Source organism: Rana temporaria, chromosome 6, assembly GCF_905171775.1.
Source record: "Rana temporaria chromosome 6, aRanTem1.1, whole genome shotgun sequence".
Taxonomy (NCBI): domain Eukaryota; kingdom Metazoa; phylum Chordata; class Amphibia; order Anura; family Ranidae; genus Rana; species Rana temporaria.
This window is the reverse complement of record NC_053494.1, coordinates 4065010-4088717: the sequence shown is the minus strand read 5'-3', so window position 1 is coordinate 4088717 and position 23708 is coordinate 4065010. Positions and strand designations below refer to the sequence as shown.

The 23708-nt window shown below is 46.3% G+C and overlaps 2 protein-coding genes across 3 annotated transcripts; both read left to right on the top strand.

Annotated features, from left to right (window-relative positions):
* Nucleotides 1-624: 624 nt before the first annotated feature.
* LOC120942915 (capping protein inhibiting regulator of actin dynamics-like) lies at nt 625-9774 on the top strand. Its single transcript, XM_040355868.1, has 4 exons — nt 625-1055; nt 4385-4508; nt 6544-6617; nt 7167-9774. Exons 1-4 carry the CDS (start codon nt 740-742, stop codon nt 7709-7711), a joined length of 1059 nt encoding a protein of 352 aa, XP_040211802.1. The 5' UTR covers nt 625-739; the 3' UTR covers nt 7712-9774.
* A 3901-nt stretch (nt 9775-13675) lies between these two features.
* Nucleotides 13676-22319, top strand: LOC120942562. Of its 2 annotated transcripts, XM_040355541.1 has the most exons (5): nt 13676-14170; nt 14642-14765; nt 17261-17334; nt 19069-19633; nt 22007-22319. In XM_040355541.1, exons 1-4 carry the CDS (start codon nt 13840-13842, stop codon nt 19620-19622), a joined length of 1083 nt encoding a protein of 360 aa, XP_040211475.1. In that variant the 5' UTR covers nt 13676-13839; the 3' UTR covers nt 19623-19633; nt 22007-22319. The 2 variants fall into 2 exon arrangements, with proteins under 2 accessions (XP_040211475.1, XP_040211474.1); XM_040355540.1 differs by lacking the exon at nt 22007-22319 and having other exon boundaries at nt 19069-19949.
* Nucleotides 22320-23708: the final 1389 nt, after the last annotated feature.

Here is a 23708-nt window from a genome sequence, read left to right as displayed (position 1 = left end):
GAGCCCTGAACTCCCGAAGGGGGGGGGCAATCCCGCTCTACATTGGTTAGATTGATAGCAGCCATTGGCTCCACCTGCTGTCAATCAAATGAATGATGTGGCGCGCTGGGGGGGGCGGGGCCAAGTCATCCACTTGGCGGCTATGGCCGCCGAGTGTATCACACGGGAGTGCGCCCACACGGTAACCCCCTTGGGAGAGAGCTTCCCAGAGGGGGTTAGCTTTTGCGGAGAGGAGCCGTGAGTGCCGCCGTGGGACCCCAGTAGAGGAGAATCAGGGCCACTCTGTGCAAAAAGAACTGCACAGTGGAGGTAAGTATGACATGTTTGTTTTAAAAAAAAAATGAACTTTATATATACAGTAGTATCCCTTTAATTTGTGTTACAACAAATCGATTATTTATTACAGATATGAAAGGTCTGACAATACCGGTCCTCTTCACCTGCCATGGAATGTAGGGAGGGATGTAACCTTTTTTCTAGTTATTGAGTGACTGGTTCTCTTGTGACGAAGGCTGTAGGAGGACATTCTAGAGCTTTCCTTTTTTTTGCTATAACTTTAATGACTTGAATCTTTGTACTTTTGACTTCAGGCAATAAGGAACCACCTTAAGGTAATTACTGTAGACACATTATCAGTTGAAAATTAGCAGGATGTTTTTTACTCGGCGTATAAAGACGAAGAACATTGGGATTTCCACTCACTGCAGTCAGAAGAAGGACATCATTCCGGGAGGTGGACATGGACATGGACGAGCTCAAACACGTCATCAATAGTTTTAGCTTTGATAGATGTAAAAAGGGCAACCAGGGCTTCAACCGATGCCTCATCCAGCTGTTCGGGTTGGCGGGACATGGAAAGTCCTCGTTCATTAACACCTGTGTATACGTCTGGCAAGATGGTGAATACAAGAACTGGGCGAAGGCAGCCGAAGGATATGGAGGCAAGACAACCGAGAGAATTCCACATAAAATCACAAGTAACATCACGTTGGTGGACAATCGAGGATGGCCGAAATTGGACGGATATGGGAGTGGAGAGATCTTTGCTCAGCTCGGTGAGTGTGAATACATCAAATGATTTACGTTGTTTGTAGAACTGAAGTATAATCTCTAAAATCACAGCAGTTTGTTTTATGTGAAGTGGTGGGTAGAAATCGACCGGACTGGTTGCTGTGACCAGGAAATATGTGTAGCACTTGGGTTTTGCACGTTACCTCTAAGTTCGTTGTCAGGGGAAGAAAGTCTGTAGAAATTGCAATGTCCACACAAGATGTAAAACCTTCAACTGTCGGGTTTTATTTTTGATGCATAAACTTGTGAAGGAAGTAGAGAGTATAGAGAGAAGGGGAAGGTTCAGGTACGCGGCACAGAATGCACAAAAAGTATTCAAAGTTCCAGTACCTCGAGTGGGTATTGCTCACCCGGATAGACCCCTCTCACATGGCCTAGCGGCCAGAATGATGCACGGACAGTGTAGAAACAGTCTCTGCCACAGACCGTCTGAAAACACAAGATGGATAGTCAGGGATCCTCTGCCACAGGATTTTAGCCCCAAACTTCCTGCCTTACAGCAAAAGAACCTTTAAGCCAATCCGGTGGACCATAAGACAAAATGTGTATTGGATTCCTTTAGTTAACAAGGTCACCAGGCCTTTCCCGAGACATCAGCTTGCCTTGCTTGGTCTCCTCCAGGGCAGGTCCTCCCCTGGTTTCCTTCATTAAAAGCTTCCCCCACTTGGATGGACAGCTTGGGATTCCTTCTAGAGCCATAGGCCCCAGCCAGCATAACTGGGCCTACACGACAGGAGCACAGCCTTGGACCAACGTGGTCCCGGGGCTGAAATCACACACGCATCTTGCACCAGGAGGGCCACGAAGTGAAGGACCATGAAAAACAGTGTCTGCCCCTTAAGTATGCCCTCCCAGCATGCACAGCGGGGCAACACTCCCACTGGGCTGCTGCCGAGAAGGGTCACTCAACACACTATGGTTTGCCCGAGTTCCAACATGGGCCTGAGGTGGTAACGCCACCTACAGGCAACAGGGGAAAATCTCTACCGAGCACAACCACAGCCAGAACAAAGGCTACTTTACATAGAATTAGTAAGTCTGAGCCCAACTATTGGCTCAGACGCCCCCTAAATTTACAATAGCGCCCCCATCGTTTGGAGCAGGGCGCTACATAGGTTTTAATAAATTTCATTTGAATGCACCATTCAAGTCAGCGGCTCCCGAACTTTTGTCACCCATGGGCGTTCGCAGAACTTTTTTCAGGGGGGGCATCATTTTAGGGTCACCCATGCGCCGCCCCTTTTCGACAATGTCATTATCTCATTATCATGGTCAGAGACTGCAGTTCCCTGCGGTTTGCGGTTCCATATGTACTGATTGAAACATTTTTGGACGGAGGAAAGGAAAGTCTGTGGTAAGGGTATTATTCGGGTCCGGAACAGATAAAGGAGTTTAAAGTGGTTGTAAACCCTTACAACACACTTTCACCTACAGGTGAGCCTACATTAAGGCTTACCTGTAGGTGCTGTAAATATCTCCTAAACCTACACGGTTTAGGTGATTTTTACAATTCCCTGTACAAGTATTTCTTTGGCGCATTCACACTTTAGAAGGGTCACGGCGGGCCGTTTCCAGTAAAGGCCATGCCGTAACTGGACACCGGACCCCGGAAGGAAGATGGACGCTTCCAGCCGGCGAGGAAATCGGTGACATCGCAGGCTTTGGTTTCAGGTAAGTGAAATAGTAGCGATGCATAGTGGCCCATTATGCTGTACCTTTGGAGGGAAACAATGAGGAAGTATAACCCATCAGGGTTTACTTCCTCTTTAAGGAAGGGCAACATTTTCAAGGTTGCTATTCTACAGTACCTGCTGTTGATAATTCATGAGTCCCCAAGTGGGAAAGTTGTTGGGGTAGTGATTCCAAGAAGAGCCTAAAGTTATGTCTATAAAGCTGTGAGGTATGTGGAGTCAGTTGAATTCCTAAAAATGTCAAGGAGTGAGGGGACCAAACAAAGGGAAACTGTTTCATTAGAAGAGATTAAAAAGGAAGTTGGGATGTTTACCCCTGAAGCCTCGTACACACGCACGAGTAAACCGTGCGTGTGTACGAGGCTTTCAGGTTTCTCGTCTGGAAATCTGGCCGGAATCTCGACGAGAAAAATAGAGATCCTGCTCTCTATTTTCTCCTTGAGATTCTTGTTGGCCTGTTTCCTGACGAGAAACCCGAGAGTGTGTATACTTACCTGTCGCCGTGGAAACCCGCGCATGCTCGAAATTACTTTGACGCATGCGCGGTAGCTTCCACGGCATAGGTAGGGTGAAGCAGGGTGGCGGCGATGGCATTGAATGTGACGAGTGCATGCTCGTCATACGTGATGGCGTCACTGCGTTTTTGCCTTTCAAAAGAACCGTTTGGTCTCGTCAGGAAAAACAATGTTTTTTTCCTGACGAGATTCTGGCCCGTGTGTACGAGGCCTAAGATTTGGTACTTGGTGGCATTTAATTTATAGTAGGACAGGGCACTATATTCTACTAGTAGTTTTGCTGAGGGTGTGGAGTAGAGGGGTAGTATGGTGTTTTTTATCCATCCTGTAAACCCAAATGTGCTAAGCACTATCCTGAGGTATCCCCAGTGGACCCTATCCAAGGGGAGGAGCAGAGAAGTCGTCCGAGAGGTCCTAGCCTGAGAGATTAAATTAATATGTGGGGAATTTTTTTATTTCTAGACGCAAATGAGGGATAAGGTTGGTCAACACTACTGTAAAGTTGAATAATTATGAAATGAAAAAGGGGTTTAATATCCCTTTAAGTTTTGGATAGCATAGGGAAGAGTTAACACCCCTGTGATGTTTGTTTTGATGTCTGTGCTCCCGGGAGAGGGAGGGGCAGTACTGTAAGGCCTCGTACACACGACCGAGTTTCTCGGCAAAAACCAGCAAGAAGCTTGCTGGGGTTTTTTTTTTGCCGAGGAAACCGGTCGTGTGTACACTTTTCGACAAGGAAACCGTCGAGGATCTCATTGGGCCAAAAAGAAAGCATGTCTTCTTTTTCCTCAACGGGAATGGGAAAATTTGGCACGCCGAGATCCTCGGCGGCTTCACAAGGAACTTGACGAGCAAAACGATGTGTTTCGCCCGTCGAGTTCCTCGGACGTGTGTACGAGGCTTAGGCTAATCAGGAATTTCCACTACAGGTATGTACAGTATACAGGGAGCCATCTGGTTGGAGGAGAGAGAGCATAGGAGTGACCCTCATTACTTCACTTTCCATCCATTGCCCCAATCTTATTCTCAGGGTCAGGTTGATTTTGATTTAGAAGTTTTGATCAGGGGTTGTTCATAGCCATTAATTAAGAGTCTTCTTCCATCCAGGTAATCTGCTTCCACTGGGGAGAGGCGTGGAGTTTACCAAGGGGTTCGGACTTGTTGAAAAAATTGTTAGGTCAGAAAAATTAGTGAAAGACTCCGATTTCATTGCCCCGGTCTTTGTACATAGGTAAGTAGGTGACTCCTCCTTTATTTTTAAAGTTATGATTTCAATGCAATGAAACCAAGATCGTTTTTACACATCTGTGCCTCTAATATGTAGGGATGGGCCAAACACCCCCATGTTCGAATCGCAGCAGAACTCCCGAACAGGGGAAGTGTTCTAACCCGAACAGCGAACCCTATTAAAGTCTATGGGAGCCGAACATTTTAGGTGCCATCAGTTGGTATTTCCTTGATGTAATTAAGAGGGAACGGTGGGGGCGGTGGAAGGGCCTTTTTCCCCCTGGGTTGAATCTGGCCTTCTGTACCAGGCTTGTTCCCAGTTGTAGGCAAGGCTCTCCCTAAGCTCGCTAAGTTCTGAGGCCTTCCTGGTAGGGATGGAGAGGCACTCGTCTGGCAGGAGGCCAGGCTGTGAAAGAAGCCTGTGGTGTATGTGCCCCCTGGGGTGGCAGTCCAGGGGTGCCATAAATCTCACAGTTGGGAACGCTTCTCTTGAGATTTTCTTGCACCGTGATCACTTCAGATGCACACTTTTTTCACACCTGCCTCTAGGGCCGGGCCTATTGGCTTGGACCAGAGGAATTTTTGAATCCTGGCCGAATGGCCTGCCATGGTGTATTGCACTTCTTAACTTCCCTTTCCCCACTTTTATATGTGTGTTTTTGTCACTTGCACTGTGTACTTTACTCACCTCGATTGGTAGGGTGTAGGTCCTTGGGCCTGCTCCTAAAGTCTTGAGTGGGGGTGGACATGGCCTTCTGGTCTGGTTCACCCTCTCTCATGGGGTCTCCCTTCGGGGGTGCCCTACCTAGAACTTGGGGTTGGTCTGTTTTGGCAGACCTCCCAGATAACAGGGTCTGCCTGGTTTCAGCCAAGTGGGCCACTGAGTATTTCAGTCCCTGTCAGGTGCTTTGCACCCTGGGGGGATCAGGGTAAGGATCCTTCCTTTTTGGAGGAGGACCACCTGTACACCCTGTGCTCTTTTTTGCCTTCACACTTTTGTGTGTGCGCCATGTGTTCGTTTGAATGTGATTCACACAGCACGGGCGTAAAAAAAATGGAATTGATGATTGATGGACCCTGCTTGGTATAATTGGTTAATCATACAGCTGACTAATTCTATCTCCTATATAATGTAAGTATTTATCACTGTATTTAGTTGGGTGCCTGGTGTTCGTTTTAAAGGCTTTATAGTAGGGTTCTCCTGATACCGATACTTGTACTGTCAGGGGTGATCAGTGCATGGGGAAGTTACAGGCACCAATCACCGCTATATAGTGTATTCCGGCGTGTATCCCGCTGTGTATTCCTCTGTGTATTCCCACTGTGTATTCCCGCCGTGTATTCCTCCATGTATTCCCGTCGTGTATTCCTCCGTGTATTCCTCCGTGTATTCCTCTGTGTATCCCGCCGTGTTTCTTTCCCCTTCCGTGCTCCTCCTCCACCCCCTGGAACTGTCAGGATGGAGAGCGGGGTAGGATCCGGTAAATCCAGCTCCTTACTGCTCCGAATGGACAGTGATCACTGACTCGGTCCATTCACATAACTGAAACATCGTAAACTGTGATTACAATGTTTCCGTTTATGAATGAAGAGAAAACGCTGTCTTCACTCCATTCATTTTCAGCGGTTAAGACCCCTGATATCTCACCAAACAGGGCTGAAAAAAAAGGAAAGAAAAAACACACTGACACGGTCCACACACCCCCCCCCCCCCCTTAAAAAAAAGAAAGCATTATAAATAAATAAAAGAATTGTAAAAAAAAAAGTATTGTAAAAAATTAAAAACAAATTGTTGAAGATAAAAATAAAATAAAAACTACTGACACATGTGCTGCTGTCACATGAGATTAAAAAAAAAGTATTGGTATTCGGTAGCGGCGAGTACTTGAAAAACAGTATCGGTACTTGTACTCGGTCTTAAAAAAGTGGTATCGGGACAACCCTACTTTATAGTTTCTTGTGGCCCCTTTGGTCTAACCCAACTGGATAATACCGTCTGTACAGCTTGAGTAATGAATGTCTTCATCCCTTTTGTTTAGTGTGAAGCACATAATTCCCACCGAGGAAATAGAAGAATTGAAGAGCGTTCTTCATACAGCCAGAGAGATGACCGGTAAGTTGTAACTTTCCTTCCCTGAAATAAAATTTGAAACAAAAGATAACAAATGTTTCAAACGTTTCTCTCTTTGCTTGTCGTCCAGTCTTCTCTCTGATATAGGAACATTGTGGCCACCAACGTCTTCACTTATCACCTTCTCCAGTCCAAACATTTTAATTTTTATTTTGTATAGAAAACAAAGGGATTAAAAACATAAATTTTTTTGTTATCTGTGTCCTATTAATTAGATATGTCTGTACATCCCACCCACACAGACATAACAGGAATTACACAGAACTAAACTCTCTCAATCAACGTATTTCTAATCCTTATAGATTGGATATGTCATACTTACTTTTTACATTTCTTCAGTGTCTGCCTATTTTCTGGCCTAGGCCAAAATGATGTCATACATCCCATGATTCAATCCAGATCCTCTGATCACAGTGAGCCGGAACTTATTCTATCATTTCCTAGTACCAATCTATGAGGGCGCCACACGTGTGATCGACACATTCCAACTCTTCTATATTTGAATGTAATTCCTTTCTCTTCTCCTTCCAGGGATCTATCCCATTGTGGTTCTCACCCACAAGACCTATGGGAACTTAACCACCGTTGAGTCCTCCTTCAGGGACATGGGCATAGAAAGGATTTTTGCATTTGAAAATTACACCCAAGAAGATCACTTTAAAACCAGAGGAAGACACGAGGAAGTGCTGAAGTTCCTGCAGGAAGTCATTAAAGATGCTCAGTTCCGGGTAGAACATCAGACACGGAACCCGGTGAAGGAGATGCATGACCGCAAACAGTTTGTCATGAATTATGTTCACCAGAGAGAGAAGAAGATGGAGCAGGAAGGTCTGGAGAGAAAGAAAGCCTTAGATAGAGCAATGAGGGAAAAGGAATTAAAAAGACAAGAGGAAGAGTTCGAAAGAGAGAGACAGAGAAGAAAAGAAGCTGAAGAAGCTGAGCTGAGGAAACGGAGAGAAGAGTTGGAGAGGCAGAGATCAGCTGAACAAGCCAGATATGTGGAAATCCAGGCGCAACAGCAAGCCAATGCCAAAGGAGGCAAGAAATTTCTTGGATTTTTTAGTAAGAAGAAGTAGAAACCATAAATAAGAATACTCAAAAACATAATAAGGATTCTAGGAAAAAAACATATTTGTGCTATATATGTAAGCATCAGGGTGCAGCCTGTCTACTGAAAGACACAAGCCGGGGTACTCAGCGGTACAGTCTGGAGCACTGTTCTCCACCTCTACGGAATCTTTTATTCCTCCATGGAATCTACTACATCTCCACAGAACTGTCTACTCCTCCACAGAATCAATCTTCTAAACCTCCACAGAACCATCCACACCTCCATGGAATCTACTACATCTCCACAGAATATTCAATACCTCCATGGAATCTTCTACACCTCCACTGAATCTTCTACACCTCCATGGAATCTTCTATACCTCAACAGAATCGCCTACACATGGAACCTACTACATCTCCACAGAACTGTCTACTCCTCCACAGAATCTTCTAAACCTCCACAGAACCATCCACACCTCCACAGAACTATCTACTCCTCCATTGACTCTACTACATCTCCACAGAATATTCTACACCTCCACATAATCTTCTACACCTCCATGTAACCTACTACATCTCCACAGAACTGTCTACACCTTCACAGAACCATCCACACCTCCACAGAACTATCTACTCCTCCACTGAATCTTCAACACCTCCATGGAATCTACTACGCCTCCACAAAACCGTCTACTAATCCACAGAACCATCTACTCATCCACAGAACTATCTACTCCTCCACTGAATCTTCAACACTTCAGCAGAATCCTTTACATCTATACAGAGTCTTCTACACTTTCACAAAATATTCTACACCTCCACAGAATCTTCTACACCTCCATGGAATCTACTACGCCTCCACAAAACCGTCTACTCATCCACAGAACCATCTACTCCTCCATAGAACCGTCTACACCTATATGGATTCTTCTACACCTCCACATAATCCTCTACACTACACCTCCACTGAATCTTCTACATCTCCACAGAATCTTCTACACCTTCACAGAACCATCTACTCCGCTAAAAAAACTTCCACACCTCCAGAGAATCTTCTACACCTCTAAATAATCCTCTAGACCTCCACAGAACCATCTGCTCCTCCACAAAACCTTCTACACCTTCACAGAACCTTCTACTCCTCTACATAATCCTATACACCTACATAGAATCCTCTACACCTTCACAGAACCTTCTACTCCTCTACATAATCCTATACACCTACACAGAATCCTCTACTTCTCCACAGAGCCATCTACACCTCCACCTAATCTTATATACCTCCACAGAATCTTCTACACCTTCACAGAACCATCTAAATCCACAACAGAACTATCTACTCCTCCACAAAAACTTCTACACCTCCACAGAATCTTCTACACTTCTATATAATCCTCTACACCTCCACAGAACCATTTTCTCCTCCACAAAACCTTCTACGCCTTCACGGAATCTTCTACTCCTTTACATAATCCTCTACACCCCCACAGAATCCTCTACATCTCCACAAAACCATCTACACCTCTACAGAATCTGCTACATCGCTACAGAATCTTCTACACCTCCACATAATCATTCACACCCCTACAGAATCTTCTACTCTTCCACCATACCTTCTACACCTCCATAGAATCTTCTACACCTCTACATAATTCTTTACGCCCCGACAGAACCATCTACTCCTCCACAGAATCTTCTATACCTCCACAGAATCTTCTATACCTCCATGGAACCTACTACATCTCCACAGAATCTCCTACACCTCCACATAATCTCCTACACCTCCACAGAATCTTCTACACCTCTAAATAATCCTCTACACCTTCACAGGATCTTTTACTCATCTACATAATCCTCTACACCTTCACAGAATCCTCTACATCTCCACAGAACCAACTACACCTCTACAGAATCTTCTACATCTTCACATAATCATCCACACCCCTACAACATCTTCTACTCTTCCACCATACAGTACCTTCTACACCAGTGGTTCTGAACCTTACTAGCGCCGTGACCCCTTAATAAAATGTCCCAAGTTGTGGGGACCCCTAACAGTAAAATTATTTGCGTGGCAAGACAAGCAATTTGCGCCCCTAACCCACAGACATTTAGCACTCCCTTCCACTCGTACAGTGTTAAAACCACTTATGGTACATTTTAGGATGTATCACTCTTTCTCTTTGTTCTCCTTTCTTTCCCTTTTATCTCTCTCTCTCTTAATTTCTTGTCCCCCCCCCACCCTCCTCTCTAGCCATCTTTCTTGTTGTTTCTCTCATTCTTTCTCTCCCTTTATCTTGGTTCCTCCCCCTCTTTTTCTCTCCCTTCCATATATTCTCTATTTTTATTCCTTCTCTTACTCCTTGGTGGGGCGATGGGATGAGTGGCAATGCTGGGGCGAGTCCTGAACAGCCAACTTAGATGCTCTTGATCAAAGTCATCTGAGAACTGTAGTAGGGACTTCTAATGGCAACTATAATCACAGGTAGTGTTACTCACTGTGTCTCCGGCTTCACTGTGTCTCTGACTTTGTGGTGTCTCGCAGCAGTGACACCTATGCCACAATCAGAAGATAGGGTCTCCTCCAGCCCCTCCTACTTCACATTCCTCATCAGTCAGCTGACCTCTAGTCTCTGCCCCCCCACCCATGTTGTGAACTGAATGGGCGGCTGCGAAGAGGCTGATTGGGCGGCCGCAGGCTCCAGGAACAGCCCAGCTGGGCAGCCGCAAAAGGCTGGGAGAGCGGTGCGGGCTTCAGGAACAGCCTAGGATTCACTGACCCCTGAAAAATCATCATTCGACCCCCAGGTTGAGAACCACTGTTCTACACCTCTAAATAATCTTCTACACCTCTGCATAATCCTTTACACCCTGACAGAACATCTGCTCCTCCACAAAACCTTCTACATCTCCACACATTTTTTTTCCCTACAACTTCACAGAATCTTCTACACCTCCGGGGAACCTTCCACACCTCCACAGAAGCCTACAGCCAACTGTGTCCTCCCCAGTATTATATATAGGCATAACTGAAGCAACAATAAAAAGAACTGGAAACTTGAAAGAACTTTTGTCGGGACACCATATTTTAAAGCCCCTTCTTCTGGTGGATATACCTGCCTGAAATAAATAAATATATAATGAACATGATATTTTCCCTTCAGATGAACGGCTACTTTTGTTTTACTGTACCCTGTGCTTTGTACTCGAGGTGCACACCCCACTGCTACCTACCTAATTAAAGAAATACATGCTATGGGTATTAAAGCTGAACTCCAAGCAATTTGTTAAATACACAAATAAAATGTATATATGAAAGTTGTTTTATCTGCCAAAAGGTTTTCATTACTGTCCATCCAGTCCTCACATTTACCAAGCCGTCTCACACAGCCAGGTACCTGTCCCGCGATCCAGCGAAGCGGCCACCTGAACCCTTGGTTCCCTCCCTCGCCTCTCTCTGGCATTACAAGTGTGGGCACCCGGCTGTGACAGCTTGCGGCTTCACAGCCAGGTGCGCACTGTGTCATGCTGCGCCTCCTCAATGGTTGGGCAATCTTCTGGAACCTTTTTTATGTCCCAGAAGATTGCAGGGAGGGAGGGGAGGAGGAGAACTTCCGATGGAGTCACCGAGGCGGCCCAATCGGAAAGTGGGAGCTGGGTACCCGTCAAAACTAAAATACCCACTCCCCCCCCCCCCCCCCCAAATAAAATGACATGCCAAATGTGGAGAAGTGCTTAGAGCGGAACTTCACCTCTTGAGTGGAGCTCCGCTTTACAGCAGAAGTTCGGCCCAAACACCGCCTGTTCGCCCATTCAGCGAACACCCAAATTTGCGGGACGCACAGCGGAATGTTTGCCCACCAGATGCCTCACAATACACTGTGCACTGCTCAGTGCATTCGAGGCCCTGACTGAGGAAAGTCCTTAACAATGTATGCATCATCAGCTGTCAACGGGCTTGCCCGCTGACAGCTGAATGAAAAAAACAGCAATAGAAAAATGTGAAAAACCACAGCGTGCCATTCCCCCTCCCAATTCATGCCAGGCCTTTTGGGTATGGATTTTAAAGGAAAGCCCACACCAAAATATAAAAAAAACATGCATCCTGGTGGGCCAGGAAAGGGGGAGGGGACCCAAAGGGCCTGTCAGGGCCGATCCGCCCAAAAGGCTCACTATGCAAGCCGCTTAGGGCCCCGCAAAGCTGTGGAGGGCCCCCCAAATTACTAGAGGCCTTGCCTGGTGAGAAGTCATTTTTGGCCCTCACCCCGCTTCTCAACTCGCTGGCTGCATGGGAGAAGAGGTAAGAAGTCAGCACCCCCTGCTTCTCACTTTAATGTAAGATGTAATTTCCGACAGCAGAACACCCCCTCCCCCTGCTTCTCAACTTTAATCTTTAATGTGATATGTCACTGTCGGCAGCGCCCCCCCCCCCCCACTTCTCAACTTTAATGTGACATGTCATTTTGCTTAGGGCCCCAGGGAGGTCAGGATCGGCACTGGGGCCTGGTATGGATTATTGGGGGGGGCACGCTGTTTTTTTTGTTTTAATGGTATTGTGTTGTCTGCAATTTAAATGTCTTTTTTTTCTTTATACATGTCAGTTTTGCTGCAGCAGGTTCTATACACATTAGGGATGCAGCACTTTATAGGCATATCGAGGGGACCCCCAGGCACAATATTTAAAGGAATTTTTCATTTTTATTGTTTCACTTTAAGCATCGTTAAAATCACTGCTCTTGAAAAAAACAATCTAGATAAGGAGAGAGGGAAGAGCTTGTACTCCAAATTAGGAGAGGAGCCTGAGGCCGACCATATACAGAGCAAATTTCGTTCCTCCTACTACGGGTGGCAGAAAAGAAATTAGCTCAATTCCTCTATGTAGATGCGGAAATCTTATCCTGCTGGGCCATTGTTTTGTCCCGATGGGAAGGGGGCAGGGGAAGCCGTCCTTGCTGGGAGAAGACAGCGATTATTGCTAGTGGCCATAGCAGTCGCTAGCGATAATCGCAAGAGAATCCGGCTGGCCTGTTGTACCCAAGTCAATCGAATGATCAACTTGGTACATTCAGCCTGCCCATTAATGGTTCGAATCTGAACAGGCCGAGATTGGAGCCATGTAAGGCCTGCCTAATATGACAAGGCTGCTCATACATTCATACAGTACGGTGAGGGAGCGTCGTCACCCTAGGACAGGAAGTGGGTTCCTGGCATGATCACCTGATAAAATAAAAGTAAAAAACCTAAAAAATTTAAAATAACGCTACCTTCACATCTAAGGACCCGTAAGCTGAAATCTCTGGCCCGGATTCACGTAGGAGATACGACGTATCTCTGAGTCTGAAGCATCGTATCTTGGCGCCTGATTCAAAGAATCAGATACGCCAACATTTCTCTAAGATACGGCCAGCGTAAGTCTCCTACGCCGTCGTGTATTAACTGCATATTTACGCTGGCCGCTAGGGGCGTGTAAGCTGATTTACGCCTAGAAATATGTGAATCAGCTAGATACGCCTATTCACGAACGTACGCCCGGCCGACGCAGTACAGATACTCCGTTTACGTTAGTCTTTTTCCGGCGTAAAGTTACCCCTGCTCTATGAGGCATAGATGAGGCGTACCAATGTTAGGTATGGACGTCGGAACAGCGTCAAATTTTTCACGTTTTACGTCGTTTGCGTAAGTCGTTCGCAAATAGGGCTGGGCGTCATTTACATTCACGTCGAAAGCATTGGCTTTTTGCGGGTTAATTTGGAGCATGCGCACTGGGATACTTTCATGGACGGCGCATGCGCCGTTCGTAAAAAGCGCCATTTATGTGGGGGGGGGGGGTGGAGGAAGCAGTAAGGAAAAATACATTTTACCTTTAGAACCACATTAAATATAATTAAATTGACATGTTAAACAAATTTAAAAGCAACAAATGAAACAAAACAAGGAAGAAGATAAGTCCATTGTGTTTTCTCAGAATGAAGGGCGTGACGGGAACAAAGAGCTCTTTACAATCTGAGAAATCATTACACTTTTGATTTTAAGAGAATTTTTTACATACACCGTCAGCCATAAACCATCAGGAAGCTCTTTAATGTCTTCATAAAAGTTGGTGAAACCTTCACTCTCTGCAGTCGGAAGGAAGAGTGAACTAGAAGAAGCCACCATGGATATGGACCGGCTTAGACCCGTCATTGATACTTTTAGCTTTGAGAGATGTAAAGGGGGCAACCAGGGCTTCAACCGAATCCTCATCCAGCTGTTCGGGTTGATGGGCCATGGAAAGTCCTCGTTCATTAACACCTGTATATTCGTCTGGCAAGATGGCGAATACCAGAGCTGGGCAAAGACAGACGAAGAATGTGGAGGAGGACACCACGGAGGCCTTACAATGAATCGAATTCCACATAAACTCACAAGTAACATTACGTTGGTGGACAATCGAGGTTTGGTGACAATGAATCCCTATGAGACCGGAGAGATCTTCGCCCAGCTTGGTGAGTGTGAGAATAACCCTGCTGCTTTATTGGGCTCTGCAAACCCTTACAACACCGGGGGATGGGGTACTAAAAGAATATATAAAGTCTGGGTCTGCTGGTTCCATTCCATTTGAATGGTACCTGCTGCTGTCTCAGACAATGAAGGAGGAGAGTCCGGGACAGCCGTGCCTCTCGTGTACATTGCTGGATAGAGATGGGACGCAGGTACATTTTAGTTTTCTTAATCTTAATGCATAGAATGAATTAAAATAAAAAATAAAAAATTCTGACTGATAATTTTTACCTGTACGGTTCAGGAGATATTCACTTTGCATGAAGCCGCTGACGTCAGCAGCGCATGCGCTCTGAATTGGCCGGGGTCTCCTCACTGAATTGACGAAGCTCAAATGGAACGAAGGCCAAGCTCAGAGTCCTAGTAGACCTTTACATCTCTCAGTCTTCTAAATTCCATTTGACTTTTTTTTTCAGGTAATTTGCTTCCCCTGGGAAAACAAGTGGAATGGAGTCGAGGATTTGGTCTTGTAGACAGAATCGTAGACTCCGAGAAAACAGTAAAAACTTCGGATTTTATCGTCCCGGTCTTGGTGCACAGGTAAGGAAAACAAAGGGCCAGATTCTCGTAGAATGAAGTATCTATACTGCGGCGTAACGTATCCGATTTACGTTACGCCGCCGCAAGTTTTTCAGGCAAGTGCTTTATTCACAAAGCACTTGCCTGTAAAGTTGCGGCGACGTAGCGTAAATCACGCAGCGGAATTCAAATTCGGCGGCGGGTAGGGGGCGTGTATCATTTAAATGAAGCGCGTCCCCACGCCGAACGAACTGCGTATGCGCCGTCCCTAAAATATCCCAGTGTGCATTGCTCCAAATGACGTCGCAAGGACGTCATTGGTTTTGACGTGAACGTAAATGACGTCCAGCCCCATTCACGGACGACTTACGCAAACGACGTAACTTTGTAAAATTTTGACGCGGGAATGACGGCCATACTTAACATTGGCTGCGCCTCATATAGCAGGGGCAACTTTACGCCGGTAATAAAGCCTAATGTAACGTCGTAACTTTACTGCGTCGCCCGCGCGTACGTTCGGGAATTCGAGTATCTAGCTAATTTGCATACTCGACAGGGAATCCGACGGAAGCGCCACCTAGCGGGCAAAAAAAAAATTGCAGTTTAGATCCGACGGCGTAAGAGACTTACGCCTGTCGGATCTAATGGATATCTATGCGTAACTGATTCTAAGAATCAGTCGCATAGATACGACGAGCCAGATTAGGACTTACGACGGCGTACATGGCGCTGCGCCGTCGTAAGTTCTATGAGAATCTGGGCCAAAGGTTTTTATGGCCAGGATGGGCTGAGTTATTTTCAAGAGAGTTTAAAAATCCCCAAATTCTGGGACAAACCCTTGTTTGGAGTTTCTTGGAAATTGCGGCCAGAGGCAGGTTTGAATTCTGAGAGAGCCCCGGATTATTGACATATGTCCCGTACACACGTGCAGGATTTCCGACGGGAAAAGTTCCCATTGGAAATCCCGAGGGGGAAAGCCGAGGACCTGCTCGGTCAGTCTTTCCCTCTACACACGGCTGGTTTTCCCGACAGGAAAACTGCGATGGAGCTTTGGTCGGGAATCCCGGCCGTGTGTATGCTCCTCACAGTTTTTCCCCATAGGAAAACTGCCAAAAACCGCCGGACAAAAGTCTGCCAGTTTTCTCGGCGGGAAAAAAGAGAGAGCTGGTTCTATTTTTTTGTCCAACGGTTTTTGGGCAGTTTTCCCGTGGGAAAAACTGCGAGGAGCATACACACGGCCGGGATCCCCGGCCAAAAGCTCCATCGCAGTTTTCCCGTCGGGAAAACCGTCCGTGTGTACGAGGCTTTAGAAATATCCCCATTAAAAAAGAAAAAACAACAGCAATAACATTTGCAATAAGATAGTTTCTTTATGCGTCTGATTTAACCACTTCCGTACCGGGCAATTAAACCCCCTTCCTGCCCAGACCAATTTTCAGCTTTCAGCGCTGACGCATTTTGAATGACAATTGCGCGGTCATACAACGCTGTACCCAAATTATATTTTTATAATTTTTTTATCACAAATAGAGCTTTCTTTTGGTGGTATTTGATCACCTCTGTGTTTTTTATTTTTTGCGCTATAAACAAAAAAAGACAGAAAATTTTGAAAAAAACACAATATTTTTTTACTTGTTGTTATAATAATATCCCAATTTTCTTCTTTTTTTTAAAAACTGTTTTTTTCTCAGTTTAGGCCAATACGTATTCTTCGACATATTTTTGGTAAAAAAATCGCAATAAGCGTATATTGATTGGTTTGCGCAAAAGTTATTGCGCCTACAAAATAGGGGATAGATTTTTTTTTTTTTACTAGTAATGACGGCGATCTGCGATTTTTGTCAGGCCTGCGATATTACGGCAGACATATCGGACACTTTTGACACTATTTTGGGACCATTCACATTTATACAGCGAACAGTGCTATAAATATGCACTGATTACTGTATAAATGTGACTAGCAGGGAAGGGGTTAACCCTAGGGGGCGAGGAAGGGGTTAAATGTGTTCCCTAGGGAGTGATTCTTACTGTGGTGGGAGGGGACTGACTGAGGGAGGTGACCGATCTGTGTCCCTATGTACAAGGAACACAGCATCGGTCTCCTCTCCCTGACAGGACGTGGAGCTCTGTGTTTGCACACACAGTTCCACGTCCCTGCTCTGTCACTGCCGATCGCGGGAGCCTGGCGGACATCGTGGCTGCCAGGCACAAGCATTGGCATCACGTGACACGCCGGGCACAGTTTACACACAGAGATCCACGGTCCTGCTCAGTTACTGGGCAATCGCGGGTACCTGGAGGACATTGCGGCCGCCGGCCACGTGCATCGGGCTCCTGGTAACGCGGTGGGTGCGCCCACGCACCCCGTAGTGGCTCTGCAAGATGAGGACGTCATATGACGTCCTCTCAGAACAAGAGAGCTATCGTGCCGCCGTCAATTGACGGCGGCCGGTAGTAAGGAGGTTATGCATTGTATTTAAAAAATAATCTATTCTCTCTTTCCCATCTAATTTTAGTTTGAAGAAAACCATTCTTCCTGAGGAAAGAGCGGATCTGAAGGCTTTGCTTCATACAGCAAAAGATTTGACCGGTAAATAAAGCTCCCCCCCCCCCCCCCAACCCCTGAAAAACAACCCAAATGCGCTTCTGGAAGAATAGTCAAACATTCCCATAGACACCCTCCTAAACCTTGTGGACGGCCTTCCCAGAAGAGGTGAAGCTGTTATAGCTGTAAAGGGCGGAGCCAACTCAATATTGAACCCTACAGACTAAGACTGGGATGTCATTAAAGTTCATGGCCCAGATCCACGAAGAACTTACGTCGGCGGCGTATCTATTGATACGCCGCGTAAGTTCTACGATGCGCCGGCATATCTTTGTTTTGTATTCACAAAACAAGATACGCCTGAATGTGGGCTCGATCCGACTGGCGTACGTCTTAGTACGCCGTCGGATCATAGGTGCATATTTACGCTGGCCGCTAGGTGGCGCTTCCGTTGATTTCCGCGTAGAGTATGCAAATTAGCTAGATACGCCAATTCTCAGAACGTACGTCCGCCCGGCACATTTTTTTTATGTCGTTTGCGTAAGGCTTTTTCCGGCGTATAGTTACCCCTGCCTCTATGAGGCGTACGCAATGTTAAGCATGGACGTCGGGCCAGCGTCAAATTTTCCGTTGTTTACGTCGTTTGCGTAAAACGTTTGTGAATAGGGCTTTGCGTAAATTACGCTCACGTCGAAAGCATTGACTATTTGATTTCGAGCATGCGCACTGGGATACCCCACGGACGGCGCATGCGCCGTTCCAAAAAAACGTCATTTACGTGGGGTCAAGTTAAATTAACATTAATCATGCCCACATCTTAGTCATTTGAATTTCGCGCCCTTACGCCGACACATTTACACTACGCCGCCGTAACTTACGGCGCAAATTCTTTGTGTATAAGGAACCTCCGCTCTAAGTTACGGCGGCGTAGTGTACCTGAGATACGCTACGCCGGCCTATATATGCGCCGAGGTACGTGGATCTGGCCCCATGTGTGTGTAAAGGCAGGCGTCCCAATACTTTTGGTAATCTTGGGCCAGATTCACATACAGGCGGCGCAGCATAACGTAACCGGTTTACGTTACACCGCCGCAAGTTTTCCGATTTAGTGCCCAATCCACAAAGCACTTACCTGGAAATTTGCAGCGGTGTATCTTAAACACGTCCGGCGCAAGGCGGCCCAATTCAAATGGGGCGGGTACCATTTAAATTAGGGACGCTCCCGCGCCGAACGTACTGCACATGCTCCCGTCGCAAATTTCCCGACGTGCTTTGCGCGAAATTACGACGCGCCAACGTTTTGTGAATCGCGACGTCAACAAAGCACTTACGCCGGGAAAAAGAAAAAAAAAAAAAAAAAAAGCGACGCGGGAAAGACGGGCATACTTTAACATGGTGGAGTACTTTTACACCATGTTAAAGGTGCCCTATCTTTGCGACGGAAATCTAACACTTGCGACGACGTAACGACGGGAAAAATCTTTGTGGATCGCCGTAACTCCTAATTTGCATACCCGACGCTGGTTTACGACGCGAACTCCCCCCAGCGGCAGCCGCGGTATTGCATCCTAAGATCCGACAGTGTAAGTCCATTACACATGTCGGATCTTCTGGCTATCTATGCGTAACCTGATTCTATGAATCAGCCGCATAGATACTCTGAGAGATACGACGGCGTATCTGAGATACTCCTTCGTATCTCTTTTGTGAATCTGGCCCATAGTGTATAATGGATACTCTTCTACATTTAACTAGTACACTCTTTCTTTGTCTTTCCAGGGATTTTTCCTATTGTGGTTCTCACCCACAAAACATTCGGGAATCTGGTAGCTGTTGAGTACACTTTCAAAGAAATGGGCATTGAAAGGATCTTTGCCTTTGAGAATTACACTCGAGAAGACCATTTTCGAACCAGAGGAAGACACGAGGAAGTGCTGAGCTTCCTAAAGGAAGTAATCAGGGATGCCCAATTCCGAGTGGAACATCAGAAGCGGGATCCGGTGAAGGAGATGCAAGAACGGAAACAGTTTGTATTGAACTATGTTCATGAGCGAGAGCTGAAGATGGAACAGGAACATTTGGGAAGAAAGAGAGCCTTAGAACAAGCAATAAGGAAGAAAAAGCTACAGAAACAGGAAGAAGAGCTGGAACGAGAGAGACAGAGGAGAAGACAAGCTCAGGAGGACGAGGAGCGAAGACTAAGTGAAGAGTTTGGGAAGCAGAGATTAGTTGATCAAGCCAGACATGAAGAGGAGTTCCGAGCTCAAGAGGAAACCATTGCCAAAAAACCCAAGAGACCCAGGGGGATTTTTGGCTGGAGGAAAAAGAAATAAGAAAATAAAAGGTGAGGGTCTGATAGGGTTTAGGATCCCCCCAAAATCTTTTCCATACCCCTATCCATTAGAGCAGCACGATTAATCGGCAAGAAACGTTATCACAATTTTTTTTCCCCCGTTGCGATCTTGACAAAGGGTTTCCCGATCTTCCCGGGCTTTGGTACGCAGAGAATTCTCGCACTCAGCCATCAAAAGTTAAAGTCTGGGCAGTTGCCAGGTTTTAAAACATTCTATCAGTGGAACGTTAAATCTAAACATTGTATCAATTTGTCTTTTACATCAAAGGAATAGACTTCTGTATGTTAATTAGGAAAGTTTGACCACTTAAAGCGGGAGTTCACCCGAAATTTTTTTTTTAACATTAGATTGAGGCTCATTTTGTGAAGGGGAATCGGGTGTGCCGTACTTACCGTTTTAGAGAGCGATCTTCTCCGCCGCTTCCGGGTATGGTCTTCGGGACTGGGCGTTCCTATTTAATTGACAGGCTTCCGACGGTCACATCCATCGCGTCACGAGTAGCCGAAAGAAGCCAAACGTCGGTGCGGCTCTATACGGCGCCTGCGCACCGACGTTCGGCTACTTTCGGAAAATCGTGACGCGATGTATGCGACTGTCGGAAGACTGTCAATCAAATAGGAACGCCCAGTCCCGCAGCCCATACCCAGAAGCTGGCGGAGAAGATCACTCTCTAAAACGGTAAGTACTGCTTAGATTTAAAGGAGGCAGGAGATCCGTGGGCGTGTCTAAGGCGCTGTAGCTCCACCTCCCATGCCTTGTTATTGTATTATTTGTTTCCTTATGCTATGGGCATGCTGGGGAGGTGGGGATGGGTGTGTTAAATGATCGGCGTGTACTCATCCAAGCCAGAAACTTTCACCAGTAAATAAATGTACACATGAAGAGCACCAGAAGTGTTGTCCTGTACTGGTCCAAACTTTACATGAGGCCATAACAGGAGGAGGCCAAGGGTCTGAGGGGAGTTCCATAAAGGATGACAGACACAACATATGGCCCCTCCCCCATACTATAGGAAATGTTGTTATGACTGGTAACATGAAAAAAAATAATCTTTGTGATTAGCAGTCATCAGATTCACTTTAAGTCAATCTTCACACATTCTTATCTTCACCAAGAAGGTAATAAAACAGGGATGGTCATGCAAAATCAGTTATCTTTATGGAGGTTTGTAAACTTTGGGCCTTTTACATGAAGTCATAAGGAACTGAACAGAAAAATACTGGTTGGCTGATCATTGACCACAAAGAAATAAATTCTAGTACTGATAGTCTAAAAAAATGTGGACAGAAAATAACTAATACTTGTATTACTTGCTCTGCCTGTTCAGAAATGTAAATATGGACAAGCAGAGGTAAAAGATCCTTACATTTAGCTTTGATAAATTAGAGCCAGAGAATTTGCCAAATCCTTATCCAGCTCTTCGTCTTTCTGGGTCTCTGAAATTTCTCTTTCATCAACATGTACTGTACGTCTGAGAAGATGGAGCATATAAGAACTGGGCCAAGGTGGCCATCTCTGACCATGTGTCAGAACTGGGCCAAGGTGGTCATCTCTGATCATGTGTCAGAACTGGGCCAAGGTGGCCATCTCTGATCATGTGTCAGAACTGGGCAAAGGTGGCCATCTCTGATCATGTGTTTGGGGTGGGCACCTTGTCCCCATGTTTATGAAGACAAAGGCCTTTTCCCCACAACCCTGGATGGTGGTTGTGGGCAGGGCTGTCTTTAAGGCAGGGCAAAAGGGGAAGCTGCCCCCAGGCCCAGTTATTGTTGTTGGACCCAAAGCAGCTGCCCCTTGAGCCTACACTGCCTGAAAATAGTTGACAAGTGGATTTGGGAGGGCCCAAGAAAATGTTTGCCAAGGGTCCAATCCATATTATAGATGGCCCTGGTTGTGGGGGTCTGCGGGAAAGGGGCTTATTGGAATGTGGAGGCCACCTTTAACAAGGGGGCCTCAGATCCCAGCCCCCTTATAAATGAGTATGATGGGTACCCCTATTATGATAAGTATGGGCATTGTACCCCTACTCATTCACCAAAAAAGTGTCAAAAAGAAAACAATACACACACACAGTGTTTGACAATTCCTTTTTTAACCACTTCAGCCCCTGACCGTTTGGCTGCCAAATGACCGGCCCGATTTTTGATACTCAGCACTGCATCGGTTTAACTGACAATTGTGCGGTCGTGCGACGTTGTACCTAAACAAAATTGATGTCCATTGATTATATAGATGTGACTGGTTGCTGCTGGTGCAGCAGGTGTCTGCATACTCCATGTCTGATTCGATGGCGTAGCTGTCCCCTGCTTCGCAGAGCAGGCCGCTCAGCTGTCGGTTAATTGCCAGCTCTAATCTTTCCACAGTGACTCACCTGGTGATGATATTCTGCTCGTCAGTCCTGCTGGCTACTTAAGCTGCTCAGTTCAGATCCTCTCTGCCTTCACCTTGGTCAACATATCAAGAGACTCTCTCCTGTGTTCCTGTTAAGACTTGCTTGACTGACGTCCGTTCTGGTTCCTGATCCTGCTTGTTGTTCCACTACGCTGATTCTCCAGCTTCCTGATTTGCTGGCCTGTTCTGAAGTACGTTGATCCCTGGCTCCCTGACGTCCTGGCTTGTCTGACTATCCGTTCCGGTTACCGAACTCTGGCTATGTTTTGACCATGTTTGCTCTGTTTACCTTTTACTATTATTATTATTAAACAGTGTGATTTTTACTGCACTCTGTCTGATTCATGGTTCCTGACACCTGCCTCCTCTCGACACTGTGAACTGAGCAATCAGAAATCATTGATCCCTCAGCTCTGGGATCCGTGCTGAGTTCTGCCCCTCCAATGCTCACTGAAGCGCTGGGCTGTGGAGGGGGCGGGAGCTGTGAGCTCATGCTTTTAGTGGTTTGCTTCAGGGCTGAGCCAGCTTCCGATCAGGCATCTGGGTACATCCCAACATTATTGTCTGGATCCTGGCAGAGCCAGTCCACTCCTTTGATCCATAGGAGAATTTTGGCCAGAAGAGCTTTGTCCATAATTGTCCGTTAATTCTCACCTTCTACAGCCTTAAAATTAAACTTTTTTGTAGTTCAGGGTGTTACACAGAACATGTAACTAGCAGTGGCAGCTGGTGCTTAAACATTGTGGGGGGGCGCAAAGGAACTGGACAAAAAAAAAATCAATTGCAGCCTCACTGTGCCCATCAAACACAGCTACTGTGCCCATCAATTGCCACCACTGTGCCATCAAACGCAGCTACTGTACTGTGCCCATCAAACACAGCCACTGTGCCCATCAAACACAGCCACTGTGCACATCAAACACAGCCACTGTGCTTATCAAACGCAGCCACCGTGCCCATCAAACACAGCCACTGTGCCCATCAAACACAGCCACGTGCCCATCAAACACAGCCACTGTGCCATCAAATGCAGCCACTGTACCCATGAATTGCCACCACTGTCTCATCAAACGCAGCTACTGTAACCATCAATTGTGCCCCATCAATTGCCACCAGTTTTCCCTAATCAAATGCTGCCAGTGTGCACCCCCCAGCCGGTACTTACCTGTCTCGGGTCAGCGCTGTCCTCCTCACACTTCCTCCGAGTCCTCGATGTCTTCTCCCGTCCTCTTCTGCTATCACAGCACCTTTCACTTTAGCCAATCAAGCTTACCAATTTGAAAGCCTATTAGAGTCGAGGGCTCTAATCAGGCACTTCCGAAAACACCCCCGCCGATGTAATTCAGATGCCGGTGCCCGACAAGGGGCCGGACACCTGAACAGGGGGCGGCAGCGGTGACAGTAGATAGATTCATGCAATGCCAGCCAACTGTCAGTGCCACCTATCAGTGCCCATAGGTGCCACCTATCAGTGCCATCTATCAGTGCCACCTATCTATGCCCATCAATCAGTGCCATCTATCAGTGCCACTTATCTATGCCCATAAATCAGTGCCATATATCAGTGCCATCTATCAGTGCCACTTATCTATGCCCATCAATCAGTGCCATCTATTAGTGTCAGCCATCAGTCAGTGCCACCTATCAGTGCCCTTCAGCAAAACTGTCACATGA

Bases quoted from the DNA above. Each gene is read 5' to 3' on its own strand.
- LOC120942915 (XM_040355868.1), top strand. From the start codon at position 740: ATGGACATGGACGAGCTCAAACACGTCATCAATAGTTTTAGCTTTGAT. The intron at 1,056-4,384 runs GTGAGTGTGAAT...TCTTCCATCCAG, and splicing joins AGAGATCTTTGCTCAGCTCG to GTAATCTGCTTCCACTGGGG. The intron at 6,618-7,166 runs GTAAGTTGTAAC...TTCTCCTTCCAG, and splicing joins TACAGCCAGAGAGATGACCG to GGATCTATCCCATTGTGGTT.
- LOC120942562 (XM_040355541.1), top strand. From the start codon at position 13,840: ATGGATATGGACCGGCTTAGACCCGTCATTGATACTTTTAGCTTTGAG. The intron at 14,171-14,641 runs GTGAGTGTGAGA...TTTTTTTTTCAG, and splicing joins AGAGATCTTCGCCCAGCTTG to GTAATTTGCTTCCCCTGGGA. The intron at 17,335-19,068 runs GTAAATAAAGCT...TTGTCTTTCCAG, and splicing joins TACAGCAAAAGATTTGACCG to GGATTTTTCCTATTGTGGTT.